The 11,305-nt window shown below is 43.4% G+C and overlaps 1 protein-coding gene across 1 annotated transcript; it reads right to left on the bottom strand.

Moving 5' to 3' along the window:
- Positions 1 to 416: 416 nt before the first annotated feature.
- Positions 417 to 5,231, bottom strand: ID4 (inhibitor of DNA binding 4, HLH protein). The gene is made up of 3 exons (XM_010352700.2): positions 4,408 to 5,231; positions 3,979 to 4,037; positions 417 to 3,408 (listed from the first exon to the last, which is right to left on the bottom strand). Exons 1-2 carry the CDS (start codon positions 4,846 to 4,848, stop codon positions 3,993 to 3,995), a joined length of 486 nt encoding a protein of 161 aa, XP_010351002.2. The 5' UTR covers positions 4,849 to 5,231; the 3' UTR covers positions 417 to 3,408; positions 3,979 to 3,992.
- Between the last annotated feature and the right edge of the window lie 6,074 nt (positions 5,232 to 11,305).

Below are 11,305 nucleotides of genomic sequence, written 5' to 3'. Positions count from 1 at the left end.
GTTTGGTGTTTGGCCCTGTTGAGACCCAAGGGCTATCTGGGCTGATTAACATATATATAATTAAAGTGCACCAGCTAGAAAGGCAGAGCCAGTTTCATTTGGCTCTGTACTACTGTGAAATAAATTCTGTCTGCATTGTTTAACTTTTTTTTTTTTTTTTTTAAATTAGTTTTCCCTGGACATCATCCTGCTGCCTTCTTTAGGAATACTGCTTCCTATCCTAAGCAGGGTCTAAAGACTAGAAAAGCTTTCTCCAGCATTCAAACTAGATTTTCTTTCCATTCATATCACCACTTTTCATAACATGGTAAGAAACACTGTAAATAATTGAGGTGATCCATCAAGAGACCCATTCTTGATAATGAAAAATTGCGTAACTCAGTAAAAGTCAATTAGAAACCACAAACTCCAGAGCCTTTTGCTCAGTGAAGATTTATTGTTACAGAAGGCAACCAATACAATAGATTTGTGGGGTCGAAATTTTAAAAAGTTCTAAAAAGGCAGTTAAAGCTTGACAATAAACTTGAGTAAGGTTTACACAATATCAAAGTATATTAGTTCTTTGAAATTTTTTTTTTCTTCCTTCCTTTAACTTGAGATGTCTGAGATGTCAGGATTTTGTAACATTCTTAGAAACAACATCCACTGTGTGAGATACTTTTTTTCCTTTTGCCGTTTTAAACCAGTCTGACTCTTTGGTTGTGCCTATACAATGAAAAGTCTACAAATGAAATGAGAGAAGTCAGGATATTTTCCTTTGTTAAACGAAGTATCTGAATAATTAGAACTACCTAAAGACTCAAAATGTTTTTGTTATCTGGTTGCTTGGTTAGGACATAGCCAACATTTCAATGGAATGTGGTATCTTGTACAACTGCATGTAATTTTTTAAAAAATAAACAATGACTTTGTTTCTTTAGATACATCAAATGCTGCTTGAGTGGCCAAAGGGAAAATGCCAACTCTTTGAAATGTAGTATCTCTAACACTTTTCTTCTTTTAGTAGTTTTTCATGCCCCAAATATAAACTTTAAGGAGTAACATCTATCCTCAAACTCCAAAAATATCCGTTTGTTTTGAGGTTCATAGTCCACCAGTGTAAGTTTTAAACTGTGCCCAAAGGCTTAGGTAGGGTTCAGCAGTCAGGCATGACGGATGCATAATTCTAACCAACAGTGCACATGTGACATGCTTCCTACTGAAATTAAACTGCCAAATAAAAAGGAAGGATTGTGCCCTTTTTAATAACAAAGAATGCAGTCGTTAGAATTCTTCAGATTTGGAATTCCAGCAGCGCTCTAGTGTTTTCTTCTTGATGTGTGACAAGAATGAATAATATCAAAAATAAAAATAAACCTCATCTAAACAAGCAGTTCTTTGACTTTATAATGTTCAACATCAAATACATCAAATTCTAAAAATACTCAAGACCAGTAGATTATCAGAGCTGAGGAAATAACATGCTGAGGATAGGATCAATTTTTAAACCTTTTGATTGATTTTAACCTACTAGCATTAGTTTTGTTCATTTCTGTTTAGACATTGCCACTTCAACTGACTACTAAGGACCATGGTATTTCATATTCATATAAATATTTGAATTTGACCTCATAAAAAGTCCCTTGGGTCTATAATACTTTTATTCTTGTATAATCTGAAACAAATCCTTTCCTTTTAAAAATCAAACAGACCACGTTATACACACAGTTGACTATTTACAAAGCACCCAATTAAATCCTACTTAATTCTCTTTCACTCTAAAAATTCCATCTAACTTGTGTGTGAAGTACCCATAACATTAAATGCATAACGTTCACAAACCCTGATAGTCCTATCTAACCTAGAAAATATTACCTTCCTTAAGGAGAAAAAAAGAGCCTTAAAAAAAATGAGTAAGGTTTTAAAGAAATGAGACCAGAAATCACAGTACAAGACAGAGAAATCTACTTTAATATTCACATGTAAAAGTTACACATCACAAGAGATTGGACAGTAGCTTAGCGTAACTAACATAGCTATAGTGAAAATCATTTTTATAAAAAAATAATCTAGATGCGGTCATCAGAATTTTTGGTCTGCTTAAGTTAATGTTTGAAGATCGACTTTTATCCCTGCTTGAAGGATTTGCCATTATGCCTTTTTTTCTCCCACTGTTGCCTATTAATAATTCTTTGGAGGAAGGAAAGCAGAAAGTGTTCATTTCCAAGAGTTTGTCCTTTGGTAGCAAGCAGAGAACATTTTTTCATTTCCATGATTAAATAATCTGTACAGACATGAAACTTAGTGACATTAAGCTTTAGTGTAAAATGAAGAGTGATAAGCAATTTTTTTTTCACTTCGATAAAACAGCAGATTTCGTAAACTCCTAAAGGATCCAAGCATTTCCTCATCCCATATGCAAAATCATTCAGAATCCATTTTGACCTCAGTTGAAAAACAAAAACAAACACTTACTCTGTATATATTACACTATAAAACCCTGTACTTAAAAACTGATAAGGTATATATTCAACATGTATGCTTCAAATACAAAGATTTCAATCTACGTTTAAAAAAACACATTTGAATGGACTCAGAACAAGTTTAATTTGTGATTAAATATCTCATGCAATCATGCAAGACCACTAGCTATAACTGTTACTTCCGAGTCTATACTGGGCAAAACAAACACAAATTAAGAGCCAGGCCAAACAGAAAAGACATTCAAGATATCAAGAGCTCTGTAATTGAGCTGAAAAGTAATTTTCCAAAAGAAATATTCCCATAGATTAAAAAAAACACACACATAATATTTACAAAAAATATTTAATTAAAAATATCTTATAATTACAGTAGTCTATTAAAGCATATACTTTCTCACACTTATAGAACATCTCTATATACACATGGTATGAAATGTCACTCATTTATCTATACAATATGTAACATTCTTGCAGAGAAAAGAAAGTTCTCTGCCCCGTTATAATCATCTATTTTAAACAATAGATGTAAAAAAAAGAATATCTACAATGCTCTGGTATATTAGTAAAGCTTCAAAACAAAAATTGAGCTCCTTGGTCACAAAGTAGGCTTCTAAAGTCGGATCTACTCTTGATCTTCTATTTATCAGTCCTGTCACACTTAAGCTTAAAAGTTTAACTGCACCTCCAAAAAACACAGAAATGTACAATTCACAGCAGTTATAAATGAAGAGACAAAACAGAATACGTATGTAGAATGTTTATGAACGTGCAAAGAAAGGATGAAAGTTGTATTTTTCTTTCCTCTCCCTCTCTTGGAATGACGAATGAAAACGTTTCTAGGTTGGCCGATGTTTTTTCCTTTCCTCCGGTGTCTTTTTTTCCTCTAACTTCTGCTCTTCCCCCTCCCTCTCTAGTGCTCCTGGCTCGGGCTCAGGCGGCCGCACACCTGTGGAAGAGGAATGAATAGAGGGGGTGTGTGAACCTTCTCGCTGCAGACTAACTGGCGCCACCGACCAAACTCAAGACATGCTTGATCAACAACCCAAAACAAACCACCAGGTCAGACAACACCCGCAGCCCGCGGCCGGGCCAGGCGCCGAGTAGGCAGCTGCGGCTCTCGAGAAGCCAGGAAAGGGGACCCACTCCGGGGCCCTGCCCGCGTCCCCCTTTGTGGGTGACAGATGCACGGGGGGACACCGGGGCAGCTCCCATGCCGAGGGTGCCCTCCCTCGGGAGCTAGGGAAGACAGAAGGGTCCGCTGATCACCAGAAAAAACACGGGGACGGCGGGGACAAGGGCTGACACATCTCCACTGAGACTGAACCTGGAGTTCTAAGACGAAGTACGGGTTCACTTGCTACTTAGGTGGCAGGGAGAGAGAGGGGGGTTACTTCCTTGGGAGTTTGCTCTCAGAAATGCTGGGGGGCAAAGAACACCGCGGTGCCTGGCACCGGAAGCCCTCGGGGACGGGCGTCTCTGGTGACCGGCCACCCGAGACGGGAAAATGCGCGCTCACCTGGACAGCGCAGCTCAGCGGCACAGAATGCTGTCGCCCTGCTTGTTCACCGCGCCGGCCTGGAACAGCAACCGAACACCAAGGGAAAGGTTAGCAAGCACAAACAACGCGCTCGTCACGGTCCTGGATCGTCCTCGGAAACTGGGCTGGCGCGCCGACGCCCCCACCCCAGCCTGCAGTCCGGAGGGCACCTCCGGGCTTAGGCGGGACTTGACAGCCCAGGACACGCACAGCCAAGGGTCCCGCGCTGCGCGTTCTCCTAGACCCGCGCTCGCCGAGCCCGACCGGCTGCGGGCAGAGCTGGGAGCCCGGAAGAGGGGGCTGTCATTCCCGGCCCGCCCCTGCCCGAAGGAGCGTGAGCGCCCGCGTCCCGCCACCAACCTCCCGACCCCCGCGGCTTCAGCCCACGACCGGCGCCCGGCCTCTCACCGGGTCTGTGTTGAGTGCCGTGAGCGGGGTCCGCGGCGGCGCGGCTGGACAGGTCCCGGCCGGGTGGTGTGGCGGCGCGGGCGGTGGTGGCTGCCTCAGTAGAGCTGGGTGCGTCTCCAGCGCCAGCTGCAGGTCCAGGATGTAGTCGATAACGTGCTGCAGGATCTCCACTTTGCTGACTTTCTTGTTGGGCGGGATAGTGGGCACCAGCCTCCGCAGGCGACTATAGCAGTCGTTCATATCGCACTGCAGGCAGAGCGCCGGCTCGTCGGCCGCCGCCTCGGCCGCCTTGCAGCGCGCTGCCGCCGCCGCCGCCGCCGCGGCTGCCGAGCCACCCAGGCTGTGGCCGTGCTCGGCCAGGCAACGCAGCGCCAGCTCCCCACCGCCGCAGCCCGACGACGCCTTGCGGCCCGAGGGGCGCACCGGGCTCACAGCCTTCATCGCGCGCGCCCTGCGCCCTGCGCGAGCGGACCCGCCGGGGCGAGCGAGGGAGGCAGGCAAGGTCCGGGCCCCGTCCGCGGCCGGCTCCGCTCCCTTTGCCTCTGCGCCCGGCGCGCTCGGGGCACCGCGACGCTCCCGAGCCCAACAATTGACGAGAGGGTAGCTCTCGGTTTTTCGTGGGGATCTCTGCTCAGTGGGCCACACTCAGTCCGAACCCAAGGCAAAAAAAGCAAAAGCACTGGAAAAAAAGTAGCCCACCCGGGTCCCCTAGTCACTCCCTTCGGAGCTCCGACTAAGCCCAGTCGCGGCCGCCGCGCTCCCCCAGCCCGGGATCACCCCACTGCCGCTACTACTCACAACCGCGCCTCCTCCACTACGCTCTCGCCCGGCCCGCCGCGCAGCTATATTTATAAAGCCGTGCGCCCTGGGGGCGGGGCCAGCGCGCGGGCCGGGTCGCAGAGCGAGCCGAGCGGAGCCCGCTGGGCGCGCGGGCGGGTGCGCAGAGGGAGACGCGAGGGCGGGGGCTCCGGGCGGTGCTGGGGGGCGGGGAGCCGGGCTACCCGAGTGGAGGAGTGGGCGGGGGGTCGGGACTTGCTAGCCAATCAGGCGGGCAGTGCCACCTCGGGGAATGACGCTCGGCCAATGGGAAGGGCACTCCATTCCGTCAACGCTGTGGGTCGGGTTTCTGAGAAAAGAGAGCTGGGTGGGAGTCGGGCCAGGCTGATGTGTGCCCAAGGGAGGGGAAAAGAGAGAGCGAAGTTCCTGCGAAGAACTGCGGGAATGTGCGGCCGGAATTCACTCTCCACCGCCCCCTCTATCCCGACTAGGCTGCTGAGGGAGCGCCTGGGCCCTGCTCGCGGATACCCTGCCACTCCTAATAGCGCGGCGCCCAGGGACCCTCCGCCACCCATCACTCCATCCAAGGGATTGCAGTGCCTTAAGAAAGACGCGCTGTTCAAAAAGGCACGTTCATTCTGTTCTGTATTTTCCCCCTCCGTTCATTATTCGCCTTTTCACATTTGCTGAAACCATAATGATGGAATGGAATGTGTAGCCTTTCCGTTTTCTTTTTAAAAAATGCTAAAGCTTAGCAAAAGTAGAAAAAAAAGAAGAAAGAAAAGAATGCCGAATCGAATGCAGGTTTTTGGTGAAGGGAATATAAATAAGACAAAAACGTAGGAGGGGTTTCTTTTACCCCATCTAAATGCAAAAGTGGGCTAAAGAAATGCAATTGCCTTGCGCATTCAATTAGAGCACGTAAAGATTAAAAATGCATGGACACGGAATATTTAAAATTCCATTATGACATATAATATTAATCTGTTTTCTGTAAAATTCATACCTGTAACTTAATTTAGGCCATTAATGCACAGCTTCACGTATTACTCAGCGTACCCCGCTTTAAATAAGGTGACGAGAATGTCCAGAGTCTCCTCCTTTGACAACAAAGCATTAAAATTCACACTTCCAGTCTCTGGGGTCCTGCTTGGGCCCCACCCTGCAAAAAAAGCCTGTTAATTAAGGGCGTTTTTGCGTTAGATTTCTTATAGGAAAGATGTCCTTCAAGGGTTCAAAATAAAATTGCACAATGAGCTTTGGTGGAGTCTTGTGTGTACCCTTCGAGAAAAAATTGAGCCCTTTAGATGAGAAAGGAACATAAAAATTCTCAGTCAATGGGGAAATGAATTTTTAGTGCCTTCACTCTACAAACCCTCCCACCTTTAGACACGCTTGGAGATGAATTAACCCAAGAATTTTCTTCATTCGTGTACATGACATGGATTGGTGTCTTCATTTTCATAGATAATTGAAAGAAAAAGACATGGACCTCATTTCTTCCTGTCTACCCCTTGTGTGGACTTTTTCTACATCCCTTCCCAGAACTGAAATACCTGTACCAGGCAGGTATTTTGTTTAGCTATGTCAGTACTTTATGTCTATTACACTATTCCCCAGAGCACATTCCTTTTTCCTGATGAAATGAGGAGCAACTATTTAATTCTGGTTTCACAGGTAGGTGCAATAACCCTCCTGTTCCCAATCCTTGTATGTTACTGCCTCTAATAATTGTTTGGAAACAAGTGACATTCTCATTTATTTATGTCCATACGTAAATGGTCTACATACACATTTATCGAGAAAATCAGAATTATGAAACTCAAAAGGGCTTTCTTCTAAAGACAGGCATAGTCATATACATCTTTAAACTAATGCAAATACAGAGAAAATGTTGTAATTTTAAATGGGAAGTTGGGGAAGCCAGCTCTACTGGTTGTAAGCTATTATCCTGGAGCCAGTCATATGAGCACAGACGATAATAATAAATAGATATATGTACAGGTGTTTAGTTCCATTGATTTTTCTCTTTCATAAAGTTTAAAATTTGCTTCTAAATTCAAAACCCAAGACTTTCCTCTGTTTGGCAAAATAAAACTATGCTAATGTGCCCAGGACACACTTAACATTTAAAAATGTTACATATCCTAACGATTAAAATTAAAATTTAAGTTTTGAATATGTAACACAAAGGAAGAATCATGTCAACATTTTTGGAATTTGCTAAATCTCAGAAAGCCATGCCCTGGGTGTGACAAGTGCCAAATGCCAAAGTTTCAGGTTTTGTTGGAGATGCTCTGTGTGACTGGCTTAAAGTTAGAAAGGCTGAGTTACTCTATGTGGGGCGGGGTGGAAGAGGTGGTTTCAAAGGAATGTACCTCAGCCACAAGATCAAGAACACCCAGGAAAGATGTGATCCGTAAATCCTGCTGGCAGAGTAGGCAGAGGCAGTTATTGTGCTCCTTGTTTTGAAGGTTGGAAGGCATGAAGACATTAAAAAATTAAAGTGCTACCTAAAAGGTTATACTGTGGGAATAACGAATACAATCCTGCACTTTTTGGTCCATGAAACCAGAGAGTATTAGGGGCTATGCAAAGTGTGTTTCTGTATTCTTAGACATAGACACTAACGTGACGTCAAAGCTGAAATCATGGAAGACTCCTGGCACTGATAATTCAAAACAGAGTTTACCCAGCAATTATCAATCAGATTTTGGATAAACCTTACAAGCTACATTATTTCTACTGTGCAGAGAAGCTAACTTAGTCTGTCGGTGACTCTCTTTTACATCAAAGTGTTTCACTTGCACTTGTAAAAGTAAGATGGGCTAACCCAAATCCTTTTGTCATGGAAATACTAGAGGCTCCCAAAATATACCTCAGTAGGAACCTAGAATGAAACATTCATGGGAGAATTGCTAGAAAGCCCTGGTGACCAGAGTCATGGATACACCCTTCCTCCAAACAAAGAGGTCTGCTGTCCTCCCTGAGATATATTCTAGCTACTAAATCAGGCCCTCGTTGAACTGCAACACCCAAGCCTTTAGAAGTCGTAGTCACCCTGTGTTTACATGAAGCAAGGGTATGGAAGCATATTGTGCTATTCAGTCCCAGTGCCTTTTTAGGACTTGATACTTGTTTCTCCATAGCCTCCAGGGAAACAGTGAGTGGGCTCACACAGATAAACGTGAATGTTCCCATGCCTTGGTCACTCTGTAGGTGTGTGGTCACAGAAAGAGGCATATGCATTCTTTGAGGGCGTAAGAAACCACTATGTACTCTGCAGCAGGAATGTCCCTTGCTCCCAAAGAGTAAATTGGGTGATGTGGCAATTCAAGCTCAAGGCTGCTTTATCAGGCACTAAGTGTTACAAAATTACTTGTGCTACCCTTGAATTGCTGATACTAGTTCCGGAAACACTGATAACCCCTTAGTTTGCTAGGTCCTGGAAAAGGCTTGTAGGAAGAGGATGTTGTACATTGAACATGGCTGGGCAGATGTGGCTATAAAAAATGCCTTATTTGGGGAGTTTTAAAGGTAGTTAGTTTAAATAAGAAGTGACTTTTTGAAAGCCCGCCCCCACTTAGATTAAAAGACAGAAAATGGGGAGAAATAAGTGGAGTTTGTTTTTACCTTAGGAGATGTAAACAGCATGAACTCTGAAGTGAGACAGTCTGAGCCCCAATTTTGGCCTCTTTGCCTATTAGTTTTTTATCATTCAGATGGGTTCTTAAATTCCTATACCTTTCATATTTGGAATGAAGATCAAAATTGCATTTACTTCGTAAGATGTTTATGTGTGTATATATGGTCTCTGTATAAGAAATTCAATAAAGTTCTTAGAACAGTGGTTGGCACATAAGTGGGCAAACCATGTTAAAATGTATTATCATTTTTGTCAAATATCTCTCAATCTGTGGCCTGACTTTTCATTTACTTCACAGTCTTGTTTTAGAGCAGAAGTTTTAAATTTTTTTTTTTTTTTTTTTTTTTGAGACAGAATTTACTCTTGTTGCCTAGGCTGGAGTGCAATGGCATGATCTCGGCTTACTGCAACCTCCGCCTTCCAGGTTCAAGCAGTTCTCCTGCCTCAGCCTCCCAAGTAGCTGGGATTACAGGCACTCACCACCACACCTGGCTAGTTTTGTATTTTTAGTAGATATGGTATTTCACCATGTTGGTCAGGCTGGTCTTGAACTCCTGACCTCAGGTGATCCGCCCACCTTGGCCTCCCAAAGTGCTGGGATTACAGGCGTGAGCCACCATGCCTGCCCTAAATTTTGTTGATGTCTAGTTTATCAGTTTGTTCCTTTATGGCTCATATTTTTGATATTGGATCTACCTAAGAAATCTTTCATAGCTCAGGTAACAAAGGTTTTCTCATAGGTTTTCTTCTAGAATTTTTGTATTTCTTAGGTAGGGTTGCTTGCATGGTGTGCAGCTTATGCAGTCACACAGGGTCCTGCACTCAGAAGAGCCTTATGCTTGGGTTAGTGTTCTTGCCTTCTTGAAATTCTTAGTAATTTTTGAACAAAGGAACCTGCATTTTCATGTCACATTTACATAATTTGTGTCTCTAGTCTTTGTTTTCTGTTTTATGTGTAGGTCTATGATCCATTTTGAGGTTATTTTTGTGTGTGGTGCAAGATATAGGTTGAAATTAATATTTTGCATAGTAGATCCAGTTGTTTCAGCACTCTGTCGAAAAGACTACCTGTTTTCCAAAGAATTGCCTTTGCACCTTTGTTAAAAATTGATTGTGTACAATGTATATGTGTCAGTCTCTTTCTGGCCTCTGAAATCTATTCACTGGACAGATTATCTGTTTTCACGCTGCTACCACATTTTCTTGATTACTATAGCTTTATAAGTCTTGAAATCAGATAGTGTTCAAGCATTGAACCTCCAGCTCTGTTCTTTTTCAAAGCTATTTTGGCTATTCTGGTGATATTGCATTTCCATATGAATTTTAGAATCAGTTTGTGAATTTCATCAAAAAGGACTTGTGTCCAAACACATAAAGAACCTGTACTCAGAATACTGTATATAACAGCTTTCAAAACACAATAATAATAAAATAAACAACTCAATTACAAAGTAGGCAAAAGAACGTACAATCCAATAAAGGAGAAATAGGCCAGGTGCCATGGCTCACCCCTATAATCCCAGCATTCTGGAAGACTGAGGCAGGTGAATTGCTTGAGCCTAGGAGTTCGAGACCAGACTGGGAAACATGGTGAAACCCTGTCTCTACAAAAAATACAAAAAATTAGCTGAGCATGGTGGTGCATGCCTGTAGTCCCAGCTACTGGGGGGTGGGGTGGGATAGTGGTGGTGGGGCTGAGGTGGGAGAATCGCTTGATCTTGGGCGGGTAGTTGAGGCCGCAGTGAACTGAGATCGCACCACTGCACTCCAGCCTGAGCAACAGAGTGAGATCCTGTCTCAAAAAAAAAAAAGGGGGGGGGGGGGGAATAAAAAATGGCAAATGAGCACATGGAAGATACTAAACATCATTAGTCATTTGGGACATACAAATCCAAACTACAATGATATACCACTACACACCTGCCAGAACTGCCAAAATTAAAGACGGAACATACTGAGTGCTGGTATATGGAGCAACTGGAACTATCGTACACTGCTGGTGGGAATGTAAAATGAGGAAAATTACTTTGGAAAACAATTTGACAGTTTCTTAAAGTTAAACATATAGATAACATATGGCCCATCTGTTCTTCTCCTAGGTATTTACCCAAGAGAAATGAAACCTTCTATCCAAGGGCCACAGTGGAGCCTGAGAATGATGAATGTGTTTATTATCTTATCAACTCTCTATCATATTGCTGTCAGCTAGGTATCACAGCATTAACTGAACAGTAGTGAAATACCCTCTGAAGCAGTCATGAGACTAATTTAATATTTCAGCTATCATGGCTACTCATTAACATATTTCATCACTTGTTGGAAATGGACTATGCTAAAAACACATTCACTCTTTCTTGGTTTGTATGACATGACATGGATTTAAGGCTTCAAGGAGGGCCCTATCTAATTATTTGAAATGTTTCTCCATTTTGCAAAAACTAAAGCCATGTTCTGTACTCTTGCCTCTCTGCTTCA

Source organism: Rhinopithecus roxellana, chromosome 4 (assembly GCF_007565055.1).
Source record: "Rhinopithecus roxellana isolate Shanxi Qingling chromosome 4, ASM756505v1, whole genome shotgun sequence".
NCBI classification, from domain to species: domain Eukaryota; kingdom Metazoa; phylum Chordata; class Mammalia; order Primates; family Cercopithecidae; genus Rhinopithecus; species Rhinopithecus roxellana.
This window is presented reverse-complemented; position numbering and strand designations above follow the sequence as displayed.

Excerpts from the sequence above, each read along its gene's own strand:
- ID4 (XM_010352700.2), bottom strand. The coding sequence starts at position 4,848 with ATGAAGGCTGTGAGCCCGGTGCGCCCCTCGGGCCGCAAGGCGTCGTCG. Across the intron at positions 4,038-4,407 it reads CGGCACTCAACACAGACCCG|GCCGGCGCGGTGAACAAGCA; the intron begins GTGAGAGGCCGG and ends TTGCTGTTCCAG.